This window comes from Ptiloglossa arizonensis, chromosome 4 (genome assembly GCF_051014685.1).
Source record: "Ptiloglossa arizonensis isolate GNS036 chromosome 4, iyPtiAriz1_principal, whole genome shotgun sequence".
Classification (NCBI taxonomy): Eukaryota; Metazoa; Arthropoda; class Insecta; order Hymenoptera; family Colletidae; genus Ptiloglossa; species Ptiloglossa arizonensis.
Window position 1 is genome coordinate 7915182 of NC_135051.1, and position 26317 is coordinate 7941498.

The following is a 26317-nucleotide window of genomic DNA, read 5'->3' on the forward strand; positions in this document are numbered from 1 at the left end:
ATTAGTTGAATATATATAATTTACTATGAAATACTTCCCTTTTTATATACCTGTAAATATTTATCTTCTGGAATGAAGTACACATTACACAATTACGTTTAAAAATGAACTGTAAATATTTGACACCGCTTGTTTTTAGTGTTGGAAGGTTAAAAGAATATTATATTAAAGAAACGTGCAGTTCATTTTTAAATGCTTTTATGTAAAATTAATTAAAAATTACTTTTATTTATCGCCTGTGCATTTGAAAATAGAATATTAAAATGTAGCTTACGATAAAAATCATATTTCTCGAAGCGGCATGCATACATACGTATATACAGTTTTGCTTTTATTTTAGGCGGGTAAAATTAAAGCTGACATAGATGTCGCCATAATCTCGATTAACGATCATAAATTCATGAAGATATCCGAAAATCGGTTTGGATCGTCAGTCGAGACTTCTGAATAATCGCTTTGGTTTCTTTTTAATTTTTTTCTGTGTGATTCTCAAAATCTCTGAACGCAATTTCTAAAGGTAGTTATAAAACTTGACGTTATTAAAGTCCAATAGTATGTATTAATCATTTGTCATTCATTATGTATTTGTTAAATTGCGTCGGGTTAAACGACCAGCGTTCAAGTGTTTGATGTAAAAATATGTTCGTAAACGCGAAGAATGAAAAAGCAACGGAACAATTGAATATGTAAAATAGTTCAGAATTTGAAATGTAAATGAGTGCTTGTAAATCTTGATTTCAATTTGAGTTCAATAACAGTATTTACGTTGATCGCACAACCGTTCAAATACTTCGAAATAATCAAACTATCTTGACGGAAAAAATTTCTTCTCGTTTATATTTGAACGTTTCATTTTTCGATACGGAACGTTGTGATATGAAATGCTTTGACAGTTTTATAATTCCTTAACCGATATCTATGTTTAAACCTTTAATACGACCAAAATTACTTATTATCGATCGTGCAGGCAACATACCGGAAGTACTTTCTACGGATCGATCAGTTTGCACGATTCGAAACAGAGGTCGTAGTTATAACATGCATTTAGGATTGGAGGCCTTGTGAGCGCGGGAGAGCTAAAGTGTCAAACTCAAAACATGAAAACACAAAATGCACCTAAGTACTTCGAGAAGATGGAGAAATTCTTCTTTTGCAAAATATGATGGTACGTGTCACTTCTATCCTTAAACGTACGTTATTTATACACACATTTTCGCATCGAAACATTGTGAAAAAGGAAACTTTGTCGCCCGCAAATGCCTCTTACGCGTGGACAATTATTTAACTTAACCTCTTTTACAATGAGAACTGGCGATTAAAATGCGCGTGGAAGATATTTCATTTTCGTTTTTCTATCGCTCTATATATGCCTTCGTACATACGGCTGTATTCTTAATCCTACAATTACCAATGTCAATACAAAATATACATTTACGAGCGACGAAGGATAACATTGACATCGAAATTGACGTAGCGTACAAGTGGGACGTTATTCTCACCCTCACCGTAACAGACATTCTGCGTACGTCGACTCCGTTACAGAATTTCTTACAGATCGGGCAGTAGCGCATCTTATAACTGTGTTGGTTTATTTTTTTTTTTATTATTCGTCTTTTCCGACGCGCAAATGTAGCAATGTGTTTAAAATATTTCGAATTACTTCGAACGTACAATGAATTTTGAATAGAAAGAGGTTCTAATGTTTGAAGATATTCGGTCGTTTTTAAATTCGATTAATACTTCGAGCGATTCGAATCTGTATAATGACCGAGTAGCTGGAAAATTTGCGAATAAGAAATATCGTTACTCGCACGTACGTGATGTGTCGTATACAAGAATGTAAGGTTAAAATTACTTATGGTAGCACACATTTACACGTGTTATTTTACGTGCAGGAAAATGTATAATAATTCACCGCGGGTTTTTCATTCGGTCTCTAGATCATTTTTCTCCTTTGTTGTCTGTCATTCTTTCATTCGTTCAGGCACACTTTTATTGCGCGACAATGAATGTACCGACCGAGTTACGCGATGATGACTGCGACGGTAGGATGAATTAATGAGTATCAAATTATTAAATGCCATTAATACCGACCGTTAATATGTATTACAGGTCGCCCTATGTTTATCCGAGGACTTCGTACATATCATCACGTGGCGAGGTTGCGCTTCTTCGGATGCGCGAGAATTAATTTGTGCACTTACAAAGTACAAGTCGTCAGGAAAATGTGTAATAAGGTACGTAAGAATTCATTCTGATAAAGTGTCGCTCTATATCCTATAAACGTTAGATACGTATAATATATACTCGTTACAAACATAATCCATTCTCTCTCTCCCTTTTTCTCTTTTTCTATCGCTCCTGCTATCTCTTTCTTTATCTAGATAATAATTATTCTTACGACGCATTTATTATTAGTAATTCTAGCAGTAACCCATTACCGTGATCGATATGTTGCAGTTGTTATTGGACAATCTCCAGCCCTCTGGATTGATTGAACTGCATGTGTCCTCTTCGCTTAAAAATAATCGACGATTGATGATAGTAATAATGCGTAGTCGTAGATCGTTACAAAATGGTAGAAATACGAGAAGTCTCGTTGCACCGCGAAGGAATCGTAACCTCGCTCGTGTAAGGGATATTCGATTGGATGAAGCAGGGCCTGTCGTCAAATGCTGTGCAAACGATGTAAAATTCCGCTCCAGGTTTATCGTAATAATACGGCTCGCATGGTATTTACATGTACGACGTCTTATTTCTGACACGAATATACGAATCGTTTATAACGAATATAAAGCTATTGCTCGGTTTCTTCAGTCTAACACGCATTGATAAAAGTACGAAAAATTTTTTTTTATCGTTTCGATGGGAATTGTTCGTTCCGGTGACACGTAACCGAATCCAATTTCAGTTTTATCGTTCCCTCTTGTCGTTTCTATTTAAATTATCGTACAAACAGGTTTTCGTATAACCAATTCGTAACGGTGGGCAGGGGGAACTGGTAATAACAATAGCTACCGAAGTAGTCGAGGCTGTTCAAGGCTTTTGGGTGTCAGCCGTGTCATTTTTAAAAGATGTCGCAGTAATTCTCACACACGTCACCAGAAGGCCACATCATCGATTTTCACACGAATATCCATCGTACGTTCACCCATCATCCTCTAACATATGCCTCTAGGTAGCCTTACTAACGAGTGGATTAACAAACTCGGGACTACGCTACGATTGCTATAAAGGTTCCCAATTTTTCACTAGCATTGCAGTCAGGTTAAAATCTATCGCTCGAGGACACTAAGAGGTTAAACTATACCGTATTATTTGTGTTACCCTGCTGTATCCTGTTCTCCTGTTGTTTTTTTTTTCTTACTTTTTACGAACTACTATCCAGATGCTCTCTGTGTCTCAAACGGAAAAGCAAGTTGGCATGGTACAAAAGTAGGAGTCCCGTATCTGACGCGTTCAAATGGGGGAAGTAGCCTTGAACGGCCAGTTGAATTTGATCCAATATAAAACTCCATGTATTCCCATACATCAATTGCCTTTGGTTATCTGCAATGCTAGCAAACCGTTGGAAATCTTTCCGGAAAAGACACGGTTTACACTCAAACGTCTGGAACGTTATCAGTTGTAATCACTCGACCCATGGTGATCCGTTGAATCATCCGATGGATGTCGAAGTATTTCTCGTATAAAAATCACTAATCACGTGATCATAGTGGGTGAGCAATCCAAAACGTTCACGTCCTGTATCGAGGAACGTGCCCGTGCTCATTGATGAGCCACGCAACGCAATGTGTTCGTGCAGCTTGCATCGTGACTCGCAAATTTTTGCAACAAAACTTAATTTTGCAACGCGACCAAACAAATGAAACTTTTTCAGGTGTCGTCAACAAAAGGCACCAGCTTGCTTTCTTTAGAAACGATGGACGCCTAAAAGAAGTCCCTCCAACGGACGCAGCCTGCGGTCTGCTATCGGAGTTTATTACGTAGAAAAAATACACCAATTTCTGGGAACAGTTCGTGTGATCACTTGTTCTTAGAAAACCTACACCCGAAACGATTGGACTTCTCCGAGGAAATGAAGAAGAACACATACGATAGAGACCGTTCCGGTCCCGTTACGTACGGGAGAGATTGATAAAGAACACGCGGCCTGTCCAGGTACAGGACCGTTCTCATGGATTACACCTACTCGGGTAATCGTGTGCATAAGATCGTCTTGTCGGCGTTTAATGTTTCTTAAGTGTAAATCTGTAGCAGTATCAAAATAGTAAAAATGGTGCATATGAAGACCATGAGCACGGGTAGGATCAGAATGAATCTGACGGAGCGGCTTAGGCCGCTTGGCTCTTGTCATACGATCTGTTCACCGGATTCTATCGACGCGTCGAACAGGGGCCGTTCGGCTTGTGCGTCGTTCGATGACGATGACGTTGTCCCGCCGTTCGCTGAACTCTCCCTTCTCGTTTTGCTGGAACTGGAGAAGCACAGGCAGCCAGACTGATTGCGGTTCCTCTTCAGGGTTGGTTTGTTCTCGCGGTCACGTTCCGCCAAACACTTCTGATAGTAATCGTAGTCCTTTAGATACCTGTTAAACAGAGAGTAATGTTCCAGCTGGTGATCTTGAATTCGATCGTTTCAATTGTACTTGATACTCGAACTTGAACATTACCACACTGGAGGCCATCGATGTTCGTTCAGGTACTCCTGGTTCTCCGGATGAAGGAGACGCACGCTTCGCGGTGACATTTTGCACAATTTGTTATAGTTTACGCACAAGTGGTTCATGCACCAGTCTGCGAGTTGGTCGGCGTTGTGCAACTGCAACACGAGAAAATGGGGGGGGGGGGGGGGGGGATGAGGTTACCGTGTATTGAAGTCTTTAATCGGTCAGTATTGATTATCTTTACAGGTCACCAAGACGAGAGCCGACCTTGCATGGTTCTAGCAGCCTCAGGCAGTTCTCCACAGCCTCGTTTCCCTCATTCTGGGACAGCCTCTCGAGATCTTCGATCACTCTGCTCTCCACCAGATTCACTAGTCGTTGCAAACAGAGACGATTTGCCAGTTCTAGGAGGTTCAAGCATCTGGCAGAGGAAATTGCTGGCACCTCGTCGGTGTAGAGATAACAGAGGAGTTTGTGGAACGTGTATTCACGTACACCGGGAAACACTATCTGTTAATAAAGTATTTGAATTTATAGGTCGGGTGTACAGTATAGCCTACTGGACAAAGAACGACTGGAACTCACTACTTTCGCACTACTTTCGCGGAAGTCGCCGGAGAACATGGCCTTCATCACGTCACATCGGGCAGTGAGGATCGCTTTGTGGGCCGGTACACTTCCATCGTCCAGATCAAACATCACATCGGCAAATAACCCTGAACGTGTCACATTTCAAGGTAGAGACAAGAGCAATTCGCCTAGATTTTTCACCAATGAAAATAGATCACGTTCACCAATGTTAAAGATCACGTACCTTGTTCCAGGCAAATGTCTTCCAGTCGTTGTCTCACCACTTGTTTGTACCGATTGTTCAGATCGTTGTTGAACTGGTCTCTCGTTTGCAGACTTCCAAGCACCATGAGTAGTTGCAGGAGCTCCAAGAACTCGGCTGCTTGCCTAATCTCCTGTGAGAAAATGGTACAATCAATTTACGTTCTTCGATAACGTAGAATGAATATGTAATGATCAATATGAGAGTCTTTTCTGAAGTCGGGTCTCTTATTCCTTGCTGACGACGATTTTATATCACCGAATGAAAAGTATCGGAAACGATTCCATGCACCTATGAAAACTGCGAATCTTTCGTATACAAGGAATGGACAAAATAATCCGTGCATTTGTGAGATACACTATATTGTTTTATTGATACAGAGTTAAGCCACCGTTTGACGCTTTTGACTGTTAAACATGAGGTGGTTCTGTGACGATTTCGGTGGCCAGCTTGATATACACTTAATCTCATCATTGCCCTGAACGATCGTATTTCTATCAGAGAGAATAGACATTCTAGATGATGAGATTCATACTACGATCCGCATATTGTTTCTCAACAACGATGCCATTTTTCAAGATGACAGTCTAGCCGTACAGTCAGAAAAGTTTTGGTTTGAGGAACACCAAGATAAACTTTTACATCTTCCCTGGCTGGTATGGTCATCCGATTCAAATATCATCGAACCATTACGGGTAGCTACGGAGGACAGTGAACAACAGATTTCTTCCTCTAAAATTTTTAAAACAATTGGAAGACGTCTTCGTAGAAAAATGGTACAATGATCCAATGGAAAAGCTATACGAATCTGTTTCAAGCGACCCAACCGCGTATAAATAAAACAATATAGTGTATTTCACAGATATTCGCATTATCGTTTCCATCCTCCGTGTTTACTAGATGAAATGTCACTTCTTTCATAGAGTCAATATCCTTCGTAACTATATGCCACTAATATGTGCATGCGCGCGCGCGCGCGCGTGTGTGTGTGTGCTGGTGTCAGCAAACGTATTTCACATTGTACTAACCAGTAGAAGCCCGATAGGAGCTGTCTGAAAGAATAGAGCCGCGTTAATTGCCGTGTCACACACTAATAGCACCGTGCTTAAATGACTTAAGCATTGAATATTTACTATGTACAAACAGAGAGAGAGAGAGAGAGAGAGAGAGAGAGAGAGAGAGAGAGAGAGAGAGAGAGAGAGAGAGAGAGAGAGAGAGAGAGAGAGAGAGAGAGAGAGAGAGAGAGAGAGAGAGAGAGAGAGAGAGAGAGAGAGAAAGAGAGAAAGAGAGAAAGAGAGAGAGGGAGACTCGAATCGAAAAAGAAATGGACACTTACTTTGTACATTCTCTTAACATAGAAAGAAAACGGAAAGCATTTAATGTACAGCTTCGGGGTAAAAAAATCTCCTGTTATTAATGACAACACAACTTTTTCAACTGTCGCTACTTCGACAAATTCGCAATCGTTAGTTCAACCGATCTAATCTCCTAAAAAAGATCAGCCTCCCCATTCCATATGCGTTCGCACGTATGGCGAACTACGCTCGTTAAACGCGAACATACGCAATCGAGCGTCAACCGAGACAAGACCTCTTGTACTCTATGAAACAAAAATGGACGTCGAGTGTGCTGGCCACCCGTAGAAAATATTTCTACCGATGCAACGTACTTGTAGATCGTGGTACCGTTTATCCAAGCTGCCTGTGTAAATGAATTGCAAACACTGCTGCATGGCTTGCGGCGTAATCAGCTTCGACAGCGTCACCACGATCGTTGGTTGTTGAACACCGTTAGTGCTCTCGGTCTGTAATCCAATCGACGGAGGCAAGAGGGAAATTAAAACATCATTGGGAAGAGTTTCGTGGACATTTGTAGAGTTTTTAACAAGGATACCAACAGAGCAACTATCAGAAATGGATACACGCTCATTTAACAAGTCGTACTTCAAATTGAGCGTCTCTTGGATTGTTTGTAAAGATATTTTATTCGAGCTGTTAAAAAAAGATTCTCTTTACTTCTGGACTTGGACGAACAGGATGCACTGATCAAAAATTACTTTTGACTCATCAGATAAGAAGCTGTATCACGTTTACCTCTTCCGAAGAGAGAATAAAGAATGATTTCTATGAAAGATTCATGACTTTCAGATATCAATTATTTTATTCCTTCCTGCAAGATCCTGTACAGGCGACATACGTCAAGAAAATCCTCACCAGACATACACGGATGTTCTGGAAGGCAGGATGATTGAGCTCCCTCGTCGCCCCAGCTGGTTTCCTTTGGTTGTCCATTGTGGGCAGCACTTGGAAGCTCGAACGCCGCTTAAGTTGTTCCCAAACTCTGCAATATTGTTTTACAACGTTAATACAAGTATGAAGTCTCGCGAAGAATTCTATCATTCTTTCGAATCTTCAATTTCAGTGTTCACTCTTATGTTGAAAGATTCAAATGTAACACTGTCGTTCTCCCATTAAAATCACCCAAATTGTAACCATTGCTCCCTCAAAGAAACGCAAGAATTTTTCGCGAGACATGATACAAACAATGCATTGTGTTACCGCATCGTGTTGGTGTTCCAAGGCTTTAAGTTGGACTGTTCAACAGATTTGCTGGATAAACTCACTTTGCGGGTTTTGATTGATCGATGCGAATCAGGCACTCGGTGTCATCGTTGAAGTCGCCGACCGTCGCTTCGCCGAACGTGCTCACCTGAACAACGGAACGCAAAAGGCACGCTATTGCACCAGGGAACAATGGACAAGTCGAATCGAGGGAGAAAAATGCGATACCATGCTGGACTCGCTGGAACTCCTTGGAGTCTGTTCCTGTACGAGTTCCATCGTGAAAAGTCGATGAAACGCCGGTGAGGCGGCGGCCAGCAGGCATCGATGTGTCGAGAACGTGCAGTTCCCGGCAATTAGGGTCACGTCGGTGTGTACCGGCTTCAACCACAGCGTTATCATGTTCTCCTCGTAGGTGCTAGCTGCTAGACACACTTCCGGTGGGACAGGTTTCGGCGGACAGAACGGTGCCTGCAAGAAGAATCGGTCGACCTCACCGAAGTGCTCGACGAGTTAACCTTCGGTAGCACGAGTCCGCTAGGGTGAGTCTACGGTGAATGTTATTCGTCAGGTGTAGGTCGACAAGTTGAACAAGATCCTTGTACATCGTGATCGTCGCTATTTTATAAACTTACTATACATTCTTTCGAACAGTATCAAACAACAGAGGCAATCGTTTCTCCACGGTTAAGACACCAGCTCAGGGATCTTATTAAACTTGTTGGCTCGCAAGCTAAAGCTCGGATTAGTGATGTTATCTTTTGTAGCTAATACTTGTATAGTATCTTCAAGAATTGTGGCATTAGGACCTCGAGGGATTAACGTATTTCTATTATCCTTCGATATCTGACGCAGAAGCTTGCACAATGGACGTCTGGGAATATCGGGGGAACGTAAAAAGGGATTTGTTTGAAACGAAGCGAGCACAGGTACTGGATTTTTTTTTTTAAACGAAACCCACGGGTAGGGTGTATATGAATTCGATGAACGGTCAATTGACTTTGATCCATCTATTGTTTCTACCTGAAGCAGGGGTCTTTGCACTCTCTTGAGGTTCGTCATCCAGAATCGTTGCTGCCGCCGTGCAATGAGGGCAGCTCGTATCGAGTTCTCGAAGACTTCGTTCACCCCATAATACGTGAAGACGCTGGCCTCGTAGTAACAGACACCCAATTCCCTGGCGACGGCCCGAGCCTGATCGGGCATCACCAAGTCGCTCTTCCTCGTCGCCCTGTTCGCAAGGAAAACGGTAACACCGGGTAACGTATCAACGAAATGCGTCACCGTGCACGAAGAGTAAGCAGAACGTTCACGAAAGAGTGTCTGAAAGTCACGATGAACTTTGAGGATCCCGCGGGAGTCTTCCTTCATATGTCAAGGTTCGTTTAATTCCATCGTTGGCTAAATGGAACTCGCTGTTACGTAAGCTTAAAAGACTCGAACGATGTATTTCAACGAGGAACAAAGGAACTCGAAACCCCTGGAATCTTAGAACAAAAAGGACGGGGGAGAGGGGGGATTCTTTGGCCGTTTCGTCTGATAAGAGTGGGAAAAGTAGCGGCTGATCAGGAAGGTCTACGGAGACCGCGAAATCAATACTTTGCCGAAAAAAATCGTCGCTGAAGAAGAGTATTCGAACGAGCTCCGTACAGGGCAAAGGAAGATCGTTTACAGAGTACACGGAAACAATGAGAATAGTTCACGCGAACACGTGTTCGATTTTATCTTGCTCTCAAGTTATAGTTACCATTGGGCAAGGTATTCAAAGGTGATAACGTACCTAACGAACGGGCTGCGGTCGCGAAAGTAGCTCAGATAGGTTTCATCTCGATACATGTACCGCAAATCGTTCTTACATCCTACTAACAAGACCGGGGTCTGTGGACAGAATCTCCGTATTTCTGGATACCACATCGCCTTGCAGTTTCTCAATGAGACGGGATTGGTTATCGAGAAACATAGCAGCACCACGTCCGACCTGCACGAATAGTGTTCAAACGTTTTAAAATTCATCATAGAAAGCTCCGAGTAGTCAGTTTACCTGCCGTACGCGAAGCGACGATCCTTCTCGTGGTCGCCGAACGTGTCCCAGAGACGCAGGGAAACATTCACGTTGTCCACGACCTCCCAGGATCGTTCCAGGACCTGCCGGACAAAGTATCGTTTTCAATTGGTACTTCATTGGGTGTTTAGGTAATTTTCTAGCGTTTACACTTGGTAAGTATTGGGTAATTTCTTAAAGTTTTTTCTCTACTTTTCAGTGAGCTTCGTTACGATCAAAGATGTCAGAGGCGACAGGAAAGAGAATCGAACCAGAAAGAAGGATGGACTAACGAGAAACTCGCATCCTTGTAGATCCTGTATCAATTTGTTAAGGCAGAGATCCTTTAAAAAGTGTCAGGTATCGAGCACAGGTAAAGTACTCTTTCGATTACACTTGGCTGAGTTGTAGAGCTACTTTCAGGCTACAGAAGCTAGCTACGATGAGAAACTCACGTCCTTGTAGATCCTGTACTGATCAATGGCCCAGACCGTGGGCACGTGGGTCGTCAATAGTTGCGAGAGCGATACGTGTTTGTTGCAAGCCCTTGCGCAGATCAGTCTGGTCTTCCCGACTGCTGTGTCGCCCACGACCACGCACTTGACCAGTTCCTGATGCGGCTGCTCATTGTCCATCACCGACAATCACCCCTGTTCATCCAATGTGCCCTTCCACGTGCCAGGTCGTCCGAACACGCAGCTACCTCCGTCGTCGGTACAACCGCTGTTGTGCCTCCAGCTGAACACGTCCACCACATCCGATCCCGACCGAGGTTTAGACCTGGATCTCGTTATCGGCCCGGTCTACGATGCTGGAACTGACCGAAATCGCAGGACGCGCCGGTGAGTCGGTGCATGCACGCGATGTCCTTGACGGAATTCTAGAAACAACTTAATCATTGCGGATTATCGTGGCCGGTCGGAAAAACTCACGCCGCATGGGGAGTAAGGCGCGTTCCCACGTGATGAGGCACAGTTGTCGCATCGCGTGAGCAATTGCTCGGGGAATTGTGCGACGTTATTAAACAATAACGTCGTCCCAAGCATTCTGTTATCAACGAATGTTTTAAACATTTGATTCATGAGGTAATGTAATTTTGTTATCAATGTAACAACTAGTTTGAGTAGGATTTTTTCTTTAGAGTATAAAAATAATTAAAAAATAATGTGATTTTGTTATCAATGTAACGACTAGTTTTTGTTCCTGTTTGTCAAAGATACATAATATTGTTCTAAAATCTGCACTTCCATGGATAATATTTAATGTAGAATTCTCATTACAATGATTAATACTAATTTAGAATCCACGTTTCTATTCCAGATTAATACCATGTATCTTCGACAAGGAGAATCTAAAAATTGATTGTTACATTGGTAACAAAACTATATTATCCTTTAATTACTTTTATACATTAAGCAAGAAATCTAATTGTGCAACCGTGTGACATGTTTTGTCCACGTCACAAGTTAGTTACTTATTTTATTACTAGCTGTCTCGATCCACCTGTATTCAAGATTCTGTTTACTCTCTGCGGCCCTTTGCTGAGGCTGCGCGACGCTTTATAGCTTTTAATTTTAATTGTGGCTGAGCAGGATGTGGGAGTTTAAAGCTATTTATACGCAGTAAAGGTGTCCTACCGATACCAGAGGTTTGCTACGGTTTCAATCCTCGAACACACGATTACGCGACTGATAACATCGAGTCGAGCCCAAGAAATAGACAAAATTTAATATTCTCACATATTGACCGTAGGTGCAACATCGAGAAACGAGTGAACAGTTCAAACCAGCCACCTAGGATTTTTTAAAGTCCCGGTACGGATCATAATGACCCTATTACATCGGTTGAAACTCGAGAGAAGGACAGATCCTCGATGCCAAGGATTTGCAACGTATCGAGGCGAAAAGGAACTTGTCCGACCGCAGAGGGTTGATCAGGAGCGACGCTGCACACGATTGAAAAACGAACGGGTTCGAGCTGTGCAATTGGAACACTTCCAATCAATGAACGTCGATAGTGGAGACACTGATAATCATCACAGGAGCGGAGATCTTCCACGGTGGTCACGTAGCCGTAGATATTTTAAGCTTCCGTGCAATGTTCAGGCGTTCAGGCACCGTGCATATACATATACGCAGAATGCCTATTGATTTGACCCCGTAAGCGCCTTCTCTATATTTAGTATCGAACCTTCGCAACGCCAACCTCAACCCCGATATCACCTTAACCCTGAACGGACGCATGAACACAGTTTTTGTCTACCTCCGATACCTACAAACCGAGTGAATACACTTTCGGACAAGTTGCATGCTTTTAAGCGGGGTTTGAACCTTCGTTCTGGCCGGTTTACACCAACTTTCGTCAAAATTCACAGTCGTTTGTTTACAGCTGGTTCAAAAGACGAATATTTACTGCGACGATTTGCGACATTTATTAAATATACATAGATTCTTCCGAATGTCGTACGCGAAGTTGAACAGCGATCCCCGACTTCGATAAACGGATAGTATATTGGTTTGTAAATACTTTGGAATACTTTTATTCGATATACTCGGATAAAAGATATTCTTTCATGATTAAAAATGTTACCACAAATTGTTCACGAATCTTGCAATCAAGTGGTACAAACGTTGCATAACATCAACAGGATTACTGAAATACTCTTTTTTTTGTTTTTAGAAAGACATCAGCCTGATGCACCTGATACCAAAACGGAACAACATATTTAACAATTATATCGAAGAGTAAAACGAACAAATATTGATTACGTCAAAATTAACGATATTCACATTGACATCGAGGGATCCATTGTGTCTATAGAAGAAATATACGCGGCAAGTATAATAAATACATCAAGCTCGAATATGCTCAACTTCGTATCAATCAGTGCCAGTCAATACTACGTTGAAATTGACGTGGATGGACACATTATATCCATAAGTGATGTAAATTGAGTATGATGAATATACCAGACTTAAATAGGTTCGAGTCACTCTTTGCCAATCGATGTTAGTCGATACTATGTTGAAGCTTCTCGAGAAATTTGTTCTAACGAAAAAATCTTTTATTCAAGCCTAGCATCGAGCAGACACTGTACATGCACCGGATCGCTCAACGGATCTAGACCTGCACGATCAGAACGAGGGATTGTGCCCCTTATTTTGCTAATCATTGCCGCAGATAAATAAGAGCGAGAAAGGTCAAACAATCGCGTGACATCGGGAACGTTATCACAATTCTGCAGATACTGTAAAGCTGTATATCAAGTGGACGCGTCGATAGTCGGTGCTAGGTGACAACGTCTATACGTCTATGCAGAACAGTCACTGGTAGTCGCGAAAATCGAAGCTCCCGGGGCTCGTTGCAGGGCCTGGCTTCACCAGGAACTGGTCTGTGAATGAATCCATTCCGACGGTAAAAATTCACCTATCAATCAGCGTGGTTGCGAGATCGATCGTTCGTTAGAAAATAAAATACGAATCTTTCGGTCGTTGTCCTCTATCTGAACCAGAATCTTTCGTGGTACGAGGTGTTCACAGTTCTCGGTGACCTTTAATTTTAGAAGAAAATCTATAATTTTGCAGCAAAAGACTGTAAAAAGACAATTCGTTGTACGTATTCACACGAAAGTTCAGAAATACTTGAACTTTTCTTGCGAGATTGTTAATTCACCTCTAGACTGTCATTGGACTTATTAGTGCATCGTACTACTTCTTCGCTTCTATTGTACCTGCACTTTTATAATTTTTTTTGTTTTCACGTTTCTATTTTTATATACACACATACACGTGCGCGCGCACCTGCCCATACATTGATCTACCTCTAGTTTATTATCATAGCCTGTTTTTAACTTATGGTTAGACCGATTGATCTATCTTTGCTCTGTCGTTGGGTCATGTGGTACACAGGGTAGACTATTTAAACGGGAATACGAAAATATGTCAATTGTTTGTGGATATACGAAGAAATTGTAAACAACAAATTGTAATTGTTAGAGTCCTTTTTTCTCGTCGCTTCGCGTGTCATTAATTGTAGCTTTGTTATAAAAATAGTTTAATTTTGTGGTACATTTTTAGATATTTTCCTGTAAACGATCTCCGTGTTTAAATAATGATCTCGTTTGGATACAGTCCATATACTTGTACAATTCTCAACATTTTACCACTCATCTTTACCATTCAATCCTTAATACATCATTAGACTCATTAATCTATCTATCATTGCATTGTTACACCTATCAGGCTACCTTCACCTTATCGTTAAACTCGTTAACTCGTTACTCTACCTGACAAGAAACCCGAGTGGCATTTTTTTTTCTTTTCTTTTTTTTTTAATTCAAAGATCTATTAAACGTGTTGAACACATTTGAAAGAAAAAGTCGACGTGAAAATTGTGTCGTACAAGAAAAAAAGTACTTGGTCGACAATTTCCAGTTGGAAGGAAGCAATTTAGCGCGGCCATTGCATGTCGATTTAGCCTTGCGTTCTAGACAAGTTTTTAAGAAACATTTCCCTCTGCACGTAGGTCGAAAAATCGAGCCTCGACATTTTTAGAATAGATACTCGAGTTGGTCGTGAATTTTCATATCAATTTTCTTTTTTTTTCAGAGCAATTCAGGAAAAGAGGGAAAGAATAACGCGTTCGATGGCGTTGCACTTGAACTTATCGTGCGATCGTTAAACGTGCAGCGCCGATGGCAAGCGTGACCCAGAAATAGGCACTAGATTCGACCTGCCTTTGCAAACGTTGGATTTGCAATCCATTTATCGCATTGTCTATTATACAACACTGACTGGGGAGTTTACACCAGATCACTATGCATTCCGGATTGCACGATGTTGAAATTGAGCCATTAGATTGGAGTTTACCAAACTTTGGAGTGAATGCACAAACTCTATGCAACGTACGAAGCTCTGAAGAATGTATTCGAGCGATTTCCACGACTCCTGATGTATGATATATTCGTCACGTATGTAATCTCTATACTCGTTGATAGTTTACGCGAATGATCTTTTTTAAAAATTTTGTCGGTTATATTTTGAGCCCGGTTGATTCGATGAAAAATTTATATTCTGGTTTCAGTTTCTAGGACAGTGAGCGTTAATGCCAATGCAGGTTCATTCACAAGTACTTTGGGTACTATGCATCAACTTGAATGAAACTTCGCAACTGTGTACATAAGTCGGGGCTCAAGAAGCTGCGTACATTAAATTGCCGCAAAAAGCTTTGGGTTAGACACTCGAGGGAATATTAGTATTGTATGTTTCAATTAGACATACAGGTACAGTGTACAGAGGGATAAATCATGAACTGGATAGGACACTGGAAGTTATATTTAAATTGTGACGATAGCGACGATAATATATTAATGGTTTAAATATTCACGGTTAAATAATAAAAATTAACTTTTCTTGCGTACATTCAAATTAACGTTCTTCATTTTATGAAATTAACTTTTAGTCTCTTATAGAAGAATTTTTTGACATTTAGAATCAAATCTGTCTCTGCTAAAGTATTATATTCGATACTTGTCAAATCGAGACAATTTAAGTGCGATTGTGTTACTCGATTTTCCAAATCATCTCCTAAAAATTTTATAAATTATAATCGAAAGAATCGGAGGAAAGACACTTCTGTTTTGAGATTTCGTTAAAAATAAAATACATTAATACGTTCCTCGACAAACAAATTGAATTAAATTTTAGATCTATCTCGATTTGTTTCGTTAATAATTGCGTGTTCCAATTGCACAACGTTTCTCGAAACATAGGTGTATTTTTCTCAAGATTTCAAAGGATTCGATCCGTCACAACAGATGCTACCAAACAATCGACACACAGTGCGTGATTTATTTCCAACTTGTTGACAACCATACGATTCTTAAACTCTTTCATAAAGAACGAAACATGGCAGGTATTATAAACAGCACTTTGCAGCCAAATTCCTAAATTATTCGTGGCTCAATCCGGCCATTATTGTTATTAGTTTTCCATGGAGGTACAAATACAAGAATATATACCATTGATAAAACTCACTGTAGTTAACTTTTAAGAAAGAACAATTAATATAATTAAATTGCCCATCGATTTATGAAAAATTGTATTTGATCAATAAGAGACCAAAAAGAATTTCCAGTAACTCAACTCCTTGTCTATCGATGACAATTATTATCAACATCAATTCCAACGTTGTCGTCGGAATAATTAAATTACCCATTCAATCTATACAGAATTGCATTTGATTAAACTCCTTAATACAATGATAATTCTTGCAAACATAGAAAGCTGAATATGGTAAATTATGTAGAAATAAATATAGCTTCATTGCAGTCGAATGAAGAAGACGCACTGAGGAAATTACAAACTGAAAAATGGGACTGACCAGCATCAATGACGATCCTTGCGAACGTACAAAGCTGAATGCATTTGATCGACGTAGACTGCGCCTGTCGCAGACGCGTATGCTAACGCATTGCAGAACGAAGCAGTTGAGAGGTCAGCGAAAAAAAAAGAAAAAGCACGAAAGAGCGAAGAAGAAAAAAAAAAGAAGAGGTTGGCGTCGCGGCGCGTTCCAGCCTGGCCGGGAGAGACGCCTGGTCCCCGCCAGGTTGGTAAATCAATTCCGTCGAAGGGCGATCCAAGTCCAAGAATTGCAGCGGGGTCAACGAGCTGCTCGCGTCGGCTGCATTAATTAAGTAAACGGTACTCCTATTGCTCGACCTCTTTCAGTGACTTAAGGGGACCGTCTGGTCATCTCGGATAAAAGAGGCGATTTTTTTTTCGCCTCTTCTTCGTGATTCGACTCTCGAACGCATTATCCCGCGAAGACAGCGAAGATTGATAATGTCGTAGGACTTTAAACACCAAAATATGAAATCAAAATTTTGAAAGTTATACGTGGTACAAGATACAATGGTAACGAATACATTCAATAGTCAACCGACCTGAAAGAAAGAAAAGAAGAAAGACAATATTTCTGATGAAAATTTTCTTTTAAAAAGATATTTGTAGTGCACGATACAATGGTACTGAATATTTCTGAACTAATTTAAAAGAAAGAAGAAGTCGAAGGACTGGATATTTTCGACCAAAGAAATGGCTTTCTTTGCCTCCTCTTTGTGATTTGACTCTCGAATGCATTATTCCGCGAAGTTGGCAATGTCGTAGGATTTTAAACACCAAAATATGAAATCAAAATTTTGAAAGTTGTACGTGGTACAGGATACAATGGTAACGAATACATTCAATAGTCAACCGACCTGGAAAGAAAGAAAAGAAGAAAGACAATATTTCTGATGAAAATTTTCTTTTAAAAAGATATTTGTAGTGCACGATACAATGGTACTGAATATTTCTGAACTAATTTAAAAGAAAGAAGGAGTCGAAGGACTGGATATTTCCGACCAAAGCAATGTCCTCGTGGTATTTTTTTATTTTCGAAATTTACGTCTCACGGTTGCTCATTCGATAGGATAAACTAATAGTAATTGGTAATCTTCGCGAGCTTTGTCCACGAGGATCAACGATTCAATCATAGTATATTATTTGTCGAGAACAAAAAACTCGTTTCAAAAGAATAACACGTACTTTATTAGATTGTTCGGAAAGTAATTTCGTTTTTCTTTTCACTTTTTTTTTAGAGCGTACAAACCTTTTTATTAAATTACATACTCTCCATTTTGGAAAACGAAACGACTTTCCGAACGACCCGATATCAAACCAGGTTGCAGAAGGTTTGCTAATATCCTTAAGTAAGAAGAAAAATTGTAAGAAATCCGTAATTTTCGAGACTGGGAACACCAAACTGTCCCCTTCTAGTATACATCCTTGACGTTTTAATCGGTCGATCGATCGAGTCGAGCGTCGTGATCAGCTGTTGACGCAGCACGTGCTGCCCTAATAGAGATTCCCTCGGTTGGCTGTTGGCGTCGAAACATCGAATCAATGATTCCGTTCGTATCAACCATAACGGGCAGAACGTGCACCACGATAAATCGTTACGCCGTGGCCCCTATCGGATCGAGTGGTAACAGAGGAGAAACGAGCACGTATCAGGGTCGCTGGCTTACGTAAGCCATCAGAGGGAATAGACGAAGAGACACCGCGGATAAACCGAGACAACGATCGTCGACCACGAGCAGTTGACACTGCGTGACGTGCTCGCGTGGATGGTGCTCCTCGTCGTGTAAAACGAAGCAACCATGGGTCAACAATTGCCCCGAAACTCGTCCAAACCAATCAAACATCATCGTTACGAATCACTGTTCTCAGCTAGCGAGATTGTTCCCGGAAAGATGAAGACCAAGGACATTGTGTACACGCAATGTGTCTCGACGCACAATGTGACCCAATATACTCGGACCGATGCACACGAAGCGACCTAATAATACTTCGATACGTTCCCGATGCAGAAACGCGTGCACACCGACCCAATCAACTCGGATGCACGACCAAGTGCACACCCAGCGACCTAATACAGTCCGATGCACAATCGGAGACACCACGAGGGACCAATGTCCCTGTACACGAGAATTCCACGTAGATATAGAGTGTGTTTACATCGTCGTGGAAACGCAATGTCTCATGGTAACCATCCTTGGTGGTAGGGTTTCCTCGAAATTTGTTTGTTTTCACTCACCGAAGGGGTACAGTTCACTCCGTTTTCTCTGTCGTCGTCGTCGTTGAACTCGACACTGGACACACGGGGTACGTTTCTTTTCTTTTTCTTTTTTTTTTTTAACAACCGTCTCGAGGCACACGCAGAGATATCACGCTGGTTAAGCACACGCTCGAAAGCACCACGATTCCTCTTCACCGTAGCTCAGCGTGTACGCGGCGAGTCCACTCGAACGCACGGGATGATCACGTTTATCCGCACGCACCAACGGAATTTAAACGCCACGGTCTCCTCGCGAGTCACGTTTATCAAGACGGTTTGTTCGCGGTGAACTCGGCGAGTATTTTTTTTCTTTCTTTCACCGTGAGCTCATATCGCGCCTCTCTCGCGTACCACGGATCACGGACTAGAAGCTGCAGCGGCACGCTGCACACCCAAGACGCACCACGCAAGTTCCAGCTGACGTTCCTCGCGAATCGAAGAAGTGGGGAGGGGCATACACCATCAGAGGGGGACCTGAGCTGATTAACCCTCGTGGATCTCGGATCGGACCTCGTCGTTGCTCGTATCGACACTTTCCGTGGGTTCTTCTTTCTTTTCTCGCAGTTCTTTTCCTCCGATTGTCCTTCAAACTGTCACCACGGAACACTCGTCTGTTTTATCGTCGCCCGGAGACGCGTATCGCGTTCGTACGGCGTACCAGCCACGTCGAACCGTCCGTTGACGGTTTCATGTCGTCGCACGTGACTTGTATCGGGACTGGCGAGTCGAGAGTCGGGTTTTCGTGCTTCGAGTGAAACGAACGCGAGGAGTGCGCGCGCGGCAACCGGGGACGGTGTCGTCGCGCGACCCAGTCTCTCGCCTCCTGTCGATCGAAACCGATGTCTCGTGAAACCAGACCGCGCTAAGCTGCCTAGAAACGCGTCCCGTCGACGTTGCGGCGCACGTGTACACCAACGAGAACTGGCTATGAATGCTACGTTGGATCTTCGTTAGGAAATGGATGAAATTTTCAACGGTGAGAAAGGTGGACGAGAGGATCGAGAAACTTTCGAGAAATTTTCGAGAAACTTTCAATCAGGAGAAATTCTCCTCTCGGTGACGATCGAGAGAATGAGAGTACGGAAAGACGGTAGGAGAATCGGTGGTTGTTAACTGATCGATTCGTTAATTAATTCGAGGGAGAACCGACCGGTGAAATGGACGGAGAGACGATGGAGGATACGAGGGAGTGGAAACGACGTGCTGTCGAGCAACCGCGCAACACTGAATGAACTCGTCTCTGACCCCAACGTCCTGCTTCGTTCTAGAGCCAACCGAACCACCCACCCGTCTACCACCTACTCGACCAACCCCCTTCCTTCCGCAGCGTCTTGGCCTCTATGACCGGGCTACTCGATTATTCTGCTTTTGGAACGAAGGAGGGTGGTCGGGGAGATTTTTCTTTCGGTTCGAGAAGGGACGAGAATTCGAGGAACCGGGGGACTGGAAGTTTAATCGAATGGAAATTTTGTCTTTTGACAGGGCTGTGGCGTTCGAAGTAATGACACTTGGGGAGTGTGGCGTGGATTTGGGAGGATCGGTGGATTGCGAATCGGTGGGGGTCTTGGGGCATTTCTCGATGGTGATTGTTGGTTAATTAACGAATGGATTCATGATTTTTCGTGAGGGACGAGGATTTGAGGAATGAATGGAGAGGGGTGGTTTACTTGTGAAATGAAATTTGATTCTTAAAATGATTAACGATTCGATTATTCTACTTTTGAGGCATGGGAGTGGACGAGTCTCCCTTTCGATGATAATCGAAGATTTGAATAATAGAAACGAAAGGAAATTTTACTTGTGAAATAAAATTTAATTCTAAAATCTTAACTAACGATTCGATTATTCTATTTTCAAGACACAGGAGTAGTCGAGTCTCCCTTTCGATGATAATCGAAGATTTGAGTAATATGAAACGAAAGGAAATTTTACTTGTGAAGTAAAATTTAATTCTAAAATTATAAACTGACTAACGATTCGATAATTCTACTTTTGAGACACGAGAATTGATGAACAAAAGAAAATTTCACTTGTGAAATAAAATTAGATTCTATCTTTTGAGTATTGTAGTGTTCAAGTCGATGGGAGTTGGGGGATAATAGATTGTTGGAAAGCTTACGAGTAGAAGAGTGCAACAAGAGTGTCGTTAATGTCCTATTCGAAAAATGTAAAGGTATTACTTTGTATTATAACGTACAAGTGACAAAAAAAATAATTAAAGTGACCTTGAGAAACAATGAATAAAAATTAATTTACGGTGAGTGTTGGGTTTGTTTTTATTATACTGATCGGCCAATGAATGAGATAGTATTCGAGTAAAGAAAATAAGAACTTTAATTGGAGAATGAAATTAGGTTTTGTTCTATCTTTTTCATTTGTTCAAATTTAAGGGTATAAAATATTGTTGAAATACTTCACTTTCACGCGAAATGAATGAAAACTTGTCTAAATAACTGTCCAATTGAAGTAAAAAATTACTCTACTGTACAATTTTTCTTTCTCCTGGTTTCTTTCCTTAACATCCTCCACGATGATTACTGTGCCTAACTATTGGCTAATTCTACTCAGGTTTCGTTGTGTTTATTTCTATTTTTGCTAACATTTTTTTAAAAATCATGATTGCTCTCGACTCCTTGACAATTCATGTCAGTCTTCATCGAAACTACTGCTCTGCTTTTACAGTATTGCTTCTTTATGGTTTGAACAATCATTCGAAGACCCCTTAATTAACCATCTGTCTCCACATAACAAAATAACGAATAATTTCAAAGACTCAGGCTATAAACTGGCTTCTACATGATCGAGTATCGTTCACTCTCTCTATTTTCTCCTCTGTTACACCTAATCCACCCTCAAAGTTTACTTAATCCTGATCCAACTCGGTCAAGCACCAAGGACGTACAGATACGTAGAAACCCTCTTGAAAGTTTCCCAAAAATTGTTGAAACTTCTACTTTCGTTCCTATCAAGACCTACTCAAATCGAAAGAATGTTCATCGACGTGTTAGTCGTCGGTTTGAATCACAGATGAGTTCGACAACGTTCAACCCGGACGAACCTCCTATCTACCGAAATTGTAGGACTTCGATAAAGAGATATTATTCTGGTTGCTACGCGGAATAGAACCGAGTGAGCCAATGAGTATATTTTGCTTTTCGCGAAAATATAATTTTTTCCCTTTACAAGCGTCTTTGTAACAAATTTCAACCCTCTCGATACGTATAGAAGCATTAGAGAAATTTTTAATTAAAAAATTTCGTTTCATCGTATCGAGGAGGAACGGTCGCGATGTTTATTGAAGCAATAAACGGTACCGATCGAAACTGCGGGTTCGATCGTTCGATTTTCGAACGAACGGATGCATGGTACACGTACACGAAAATAGTGGCCGAGATGAAGAAATGAAATGCGTCGGAACGCGCCGCGTCGCGCATGCTGGCCTCGTGGTGACGTCAGGGGGCGAAAAATCAATCCACCCTGCCGTCGCACTGTACAGTGCGGCAGGACAGGGACGCTGTATGCCTCGCCATCGCGGTCGTCGAATTAGTTGAATCAATCGATTGCTCTAGAACCGATTCTTTCGACGGTCGTTAATATTCTAGAAATCTATTCGGGGCCTGACTTCGTTCACTTCCTCACCACCGTGTATTCTACGAGGTTTCAGGGGGTTAATTTTAATTTCATCCGATGAGCACGTACTGTCTTTGATGTTTTTCAATATTTTTGGTTCGAAAGGATCAATTTAAAATAATTATTTTAAATAATTTCTTTATAAGGGAGCATTTTGTGTTAGTTTCGATAAATGAGCACTTCCTATCTTTACTAAATTTAAATATTTCTGGTACGAAAGGATCAATCGTTTAAAATAATTTCTTCACAAGGGAGCAATTTGTATTAGTTTCGATAAACGAGTGCTTACTGTCTTTACTAAATTTACTAATTTCAAAATACTTAAATTTAAGTATTTTTGGTACGAAAGGATCAATTGTTTAAAATAATTTCTTCACAAGGGAGCATTTTGTATTAATTTCGATAGACGAGTACTTCCTATCTTTACTAAATTTATATATTTTTGCACGAAAGGACCAATTTAAAATAATTATTTAAAATAATTTCTTCATAAGGGAGCATTTTGTGTTAATTTCGATAGACGAGTACTTCCTATCTTTACTAAATTTAAATATTTCTGGTACGAAAGGATCAATTGTTTAAAATAATTTCTTCATAAATGAGAAATTTGTGTTAATTTCGGTAGACGAGTACTTTCTATCTTTAATATTTTTAAATATTTTTGGTACGATAGGATCAATTATTTAAAATAATTTCTTCACAAGGGAGCAATTTGTGTTAGTTTCGATAAACGAGTGCTTACTGTCTTTACTAAATTTACTAATTTCAAAATACTTAAATTTAAGTACTTTTGGCACGAAAGGATCAATTGTTTAAAATAATTTCTTTACAAGGAAGCATTTTGTATTAATTTCGATAGACGAGTACTTCCTATCTTTACTAAGTTTATATATTTTTGCACGAAAAGACCAATTTAAAATAATTTCTTCATAACGGAACACTTTGAGTTACTTTCAATAAACGAGTACTTCCTGTCAACTAAATTTAAATATTTTTGCACGAAAGGACTAAGTGTACGAAATAATTTTCTTTTCAGATAAATAATTTGTCGATTCAAACTCTCTATTCTTCGATTTTTAAGTTATCTTGAAGATATCCCACAGTAACAGAACAACAAATGTTACACACAAATGTAGAAGAGAATGAAAGCAAAAACCCAGTTTCACCTTGACGCATCGTTTAATTTAATATCTGTTCCTTCGTGTAGACTTTCAAAGTATCGATCAAAAATATCGTCTTTAGAACTATTTAAGTACCTCGTTCATAAATTTTAAAACAAACTTTCCCCGAGCACTCTAGATCGAGAAACTATCCGAGATATCAATCGACTCGATTGAAAGAAATTCATTTACAGAACTCGCGCGCGATTACAGCGGAATTCGAATTAAATTAAATAAGAAATACTTTTCCATGCTCCAACCAGGTTGTTCGAGAAGTTCTACCGAACGACAAAACTTATTAAACAACCTACCATACACACACACACATATACGTATTCATCGTTCCTACGACGCTATTAATAAATCCTAAACGAAAATATAATATTGGAAAATTTCGTATTAAAAAAACACATATAAGTATTCTTCGTTCCTACGACGCTATTAATAAATCCTAAACGAAAATATAATATTGGAAAATTTCATATTAAATATTCCTTGAGAAAGAAATTACTCAAAATTGATTTTCCATCTCAAAGAAAATTCGATCACTCGTGCGATACTTTTGGAGAAATTCTATGAAACGAAAAATAAGAATCGTAGAAACGTCACGGTGAAAAATTCGAAAAACATTTCCCAGCCGTAGTCTCGAGTTGCAAAACGATCGTTACGCAATCCTTTTGAGCAATAGTGTTTAATCAATTAATTAATTGCCTGTTCTGGCTCGTTAAGAACGCACACGCCCGTGTAATTGGCATAATGCTTATGTAATACGAGGCCCCTGTCTCGCGGTCGTTTAATTCGCCCGGTCGGGAACACGCGACGTCGATCATTTGTTTATACGCGCCGATGGATTCCAGGTTACCGAGCTATAAGCGACCAACGTTGACAAAGTGGTTTTATCGACGCAATATTAACGAGCCTGTTTGTCCGCTAATAACAATATCTCTATGGTATAACCGACCGGTCCATGTTGACGTACCCTCGTTTTTCTTTTTCAACAAGACACGTGTCACAAACTCTAACAAAAATTATGGGGCGTCAAAAATTTATAAAAAAAAAACACCATCTGAACGGCTACAGTGGCACCACTTGCGATTTCTTAAAAACTTTTATTCACACTTAGCGACGGTTCATCGAAAAGCAAATATTTCTCGTGTTCGTGACGTGTCCTCGAGACGTGAATTTTAATATCGTTTCTGAGTACTGGAAATATTTAAAAGATACATTTTTTTCCCCTGGCTTGAACCAAAATCAAAGATAAGAAAAGATTTTTTAACGATCCTTATTATGTAACCGTGTAGAAATTTATTGGAAAAATTCGTTTCATATAGATTGTACTAGCATTTTGGTTCTCTTTGGTACGAGTCAATACTTCTTGGAAATTAATATAAATTTCGTAAATATAAATGTGTTAAAAAATCTTATTTTATATGCAAGGTAATTTTTGAAAATTTTCGGATAAAAATAATATTTTTCTCCTAGATCTTCTTCTCTATTATTACATACTTATACAAATTTTTATCATCCCTCGAAAGGCATTTATGTCCACTAAAAGAGACAAAATAAAAGCTGTGGTTTATTTAAAAACACGTACAAAGGAAAATGTATCGCAAAAGATCTTACTTCATATACAAGATAGTTCTTAAAATTTTTCAAATAAAAATAAAATTTCTTTCCTAGATCTTCTTCTCCATTATTACATACTTATACAAATTTTTATCATCCCAATAAAGGCATTGACGTCGACCAAAAGAGACAAAAATACCACAAATGAAAACTGTGGTTTATTTAAAAAAAATATTTAAAAACACGTACAAAGGAATAATGTGTTTCAAAAAATCTTACTTCATATACAAGACAATTCTTAAAATTTCTCAACTAAAAATTAAATTTTTTTCCTAGATCTTCCCCATTATTACATCCTTTACAAATTTTTATCATCTCAATAAAGGCATTCACGTCCACCAAAAGAGACAAAAATACCACAAATGAAAGCTATTTATTATTTAAAACCGGGTGCCGATTATACAATACGTCCGCTCATTTAACCGCGACAAGATCTTCTCTAAAATCCAATGCACCGATTGATGCACTCGATCGTCTATCACTGCACATGCAATAAATTTTCCATACGCGTGTGTTAAACCCTCACCTGGTGTCCACGACGACGTCCACTCTCACTGACGACACCAGAAAAAAACAGGCTCCTTTATGTCCCTGCGAGCGACGCTGCGCTTTCGCATGATAATTGATAACGACTGTTTTTCTTCCGCGGGCCGATACGTGTATCACGGTTAAATGTCGCCAGTGGACGCGGCGTGCCATCAACGACAGATGCACGACGTTAGAGGTCAAAACAGGCTGTGCCCCGAGCGGCGAGCAAACAATCTTAAAATTACATTCGTCGCGGACCGTCGAAAGGGATTCCTGCAATGCTGTTGTTCCTTGTCTGGACCGCCATTAGCTTATCAAGTCCGTTAAACGGAGACGAAAGAAGATAGACGCCGAACGAGGCGGCTTTAAATGTCTGGAGGTGGTCGGTGCAATTGCGGAGCAACAGATTAACCGGCATATATGCTGATCAGCGGAAGTCTGCAACGCGACAACTCAGTGCATGCCCCATGATCCGAGTTGATTCGAATCGGTGATTTTATTTCTGTTCGGGAGGGGGGAATATACTTGAACTGCGATTCAAACGTAACGATCGGAATCGTTGGAAACGATTTATTTCGATTTATTTATTTCGTTAACAAAGAGGATTTTTTATTA

The 26317-nt window shown here is 40.4% G+C and overlaps 2 protein-coding genes and 1 long non-coding RNA gene across 10 annotated transcripts; 2 read left to right on the forward strand and 1 right to left on the reverse strand.

Moving 5' to 3' along the window:
* Nucleotides 1-212: 212 nt before the first annotated feature.
* Nucleotides 213-25874, reverse strand: Rhobtb (Rho-related BTB domain containing). 6 transcript variants are annotated; one of them, XM_076310670.1, is made up of 15 exons: nucleotides 25701-25874; nucleotides 10556-10917; nucleotides 10101-10204; nucleotides 9840-10037; nucleotides 9083-9290; nucleotides 8288-8530; nucleotides 8122-8207; nucleotides 7712-7838; nucleotides 7168-7302; nucleotides 6527-6550; nucleotides 5481-5631; nucleotides 5252-5382; nucleotides 4934-5176; nucleotides 4673-4821; nucleotides 213-4588 (listed from the first exon to the last, which is right to left on the reverse strand). In XM_076310670.1, the coding sequence occupies exons 2-15, from the start codon at nucleotides 10733-10735 to the stop codon at nucleotides 4354-4356; spliced, it is 2214 nt and encodes a 737-aa protein (XP_076166785.1). In that variant the 5' UTR covers nucleotides 10736-10917; nucleotides 25701-25874; the 3' UTR covers nucleotides 213-4353. The 6 variants fall into 6 exon arrangements, with proteins under 6 accessions (XP_076166785.1, XP_076166784.1, XP_076166780.1 ...); XM_076310669.1 differs by having other exon boundaries at nucleotides 10556-10990; XM_076310665.1 differs by lacking the exon at nucleotides 25701-25874 and adding an exon at nucleotides 18738-20072.
* LOC143146399 (uncharacterized) lies at nucleotides 412-4851 on the forward strand. 3 transcript variants are annotated; one of them, XM_076310673.1, is made up of 5 exons: nucleotides 412-517; nucleotides 968-1165; nucleotides 2113-2237; nucleotides 2461-2742; nucleotides 3881-4851. In XM_076310673.1, exons 2-5 carry the CDS (start codon nucleotides 1111-1113, stop codon nucleotides 3932-3934), a joined length of 516 nt encoding a protein of 171 aa, XP_076166788.1. In that variant the 5' UTR covers nucleotides 412-517; nucleotides 968-1110; the 3' UTR covers nucleotides 3935-4851. The 3 variants fall into 3 exon arrangements, with proteins under 3 accessions (XP_076166788.1, XP_076166789.1, XP_076166787.1); XM_076310674.1 differs by having other exon boundaries at nucleotides 2461-2688; XM_076310672.1 differs by lacking the exon at nucleotides 3881-4851 and having other exon boundaries at nucleotides 2461-3146.
* LOC143146400 (uncharacterized) lies at nucleotides 6807-16186 on the forward strand. The gene is made up of 11 exons (XR_012991929.1): nucleotides 6807-7868; nucleotides 8103-8601; nucleotides 8827-8988; nucleotides 9089-10252; nucleotides 10321-10473; nucleotides 10566-10942; nucleotides 11853-12614; nucleotides 12780-13082; nucleotides 13174-13514; nucleotides 14708-15069; nucleotides 15183-16186. It is a non-coding gene; the product is annotated as an uncharacterized LOC143146400 (long non-coding RNA).
* Nucleotides 25875-26317: the final 443 nt, after the last annotated feature.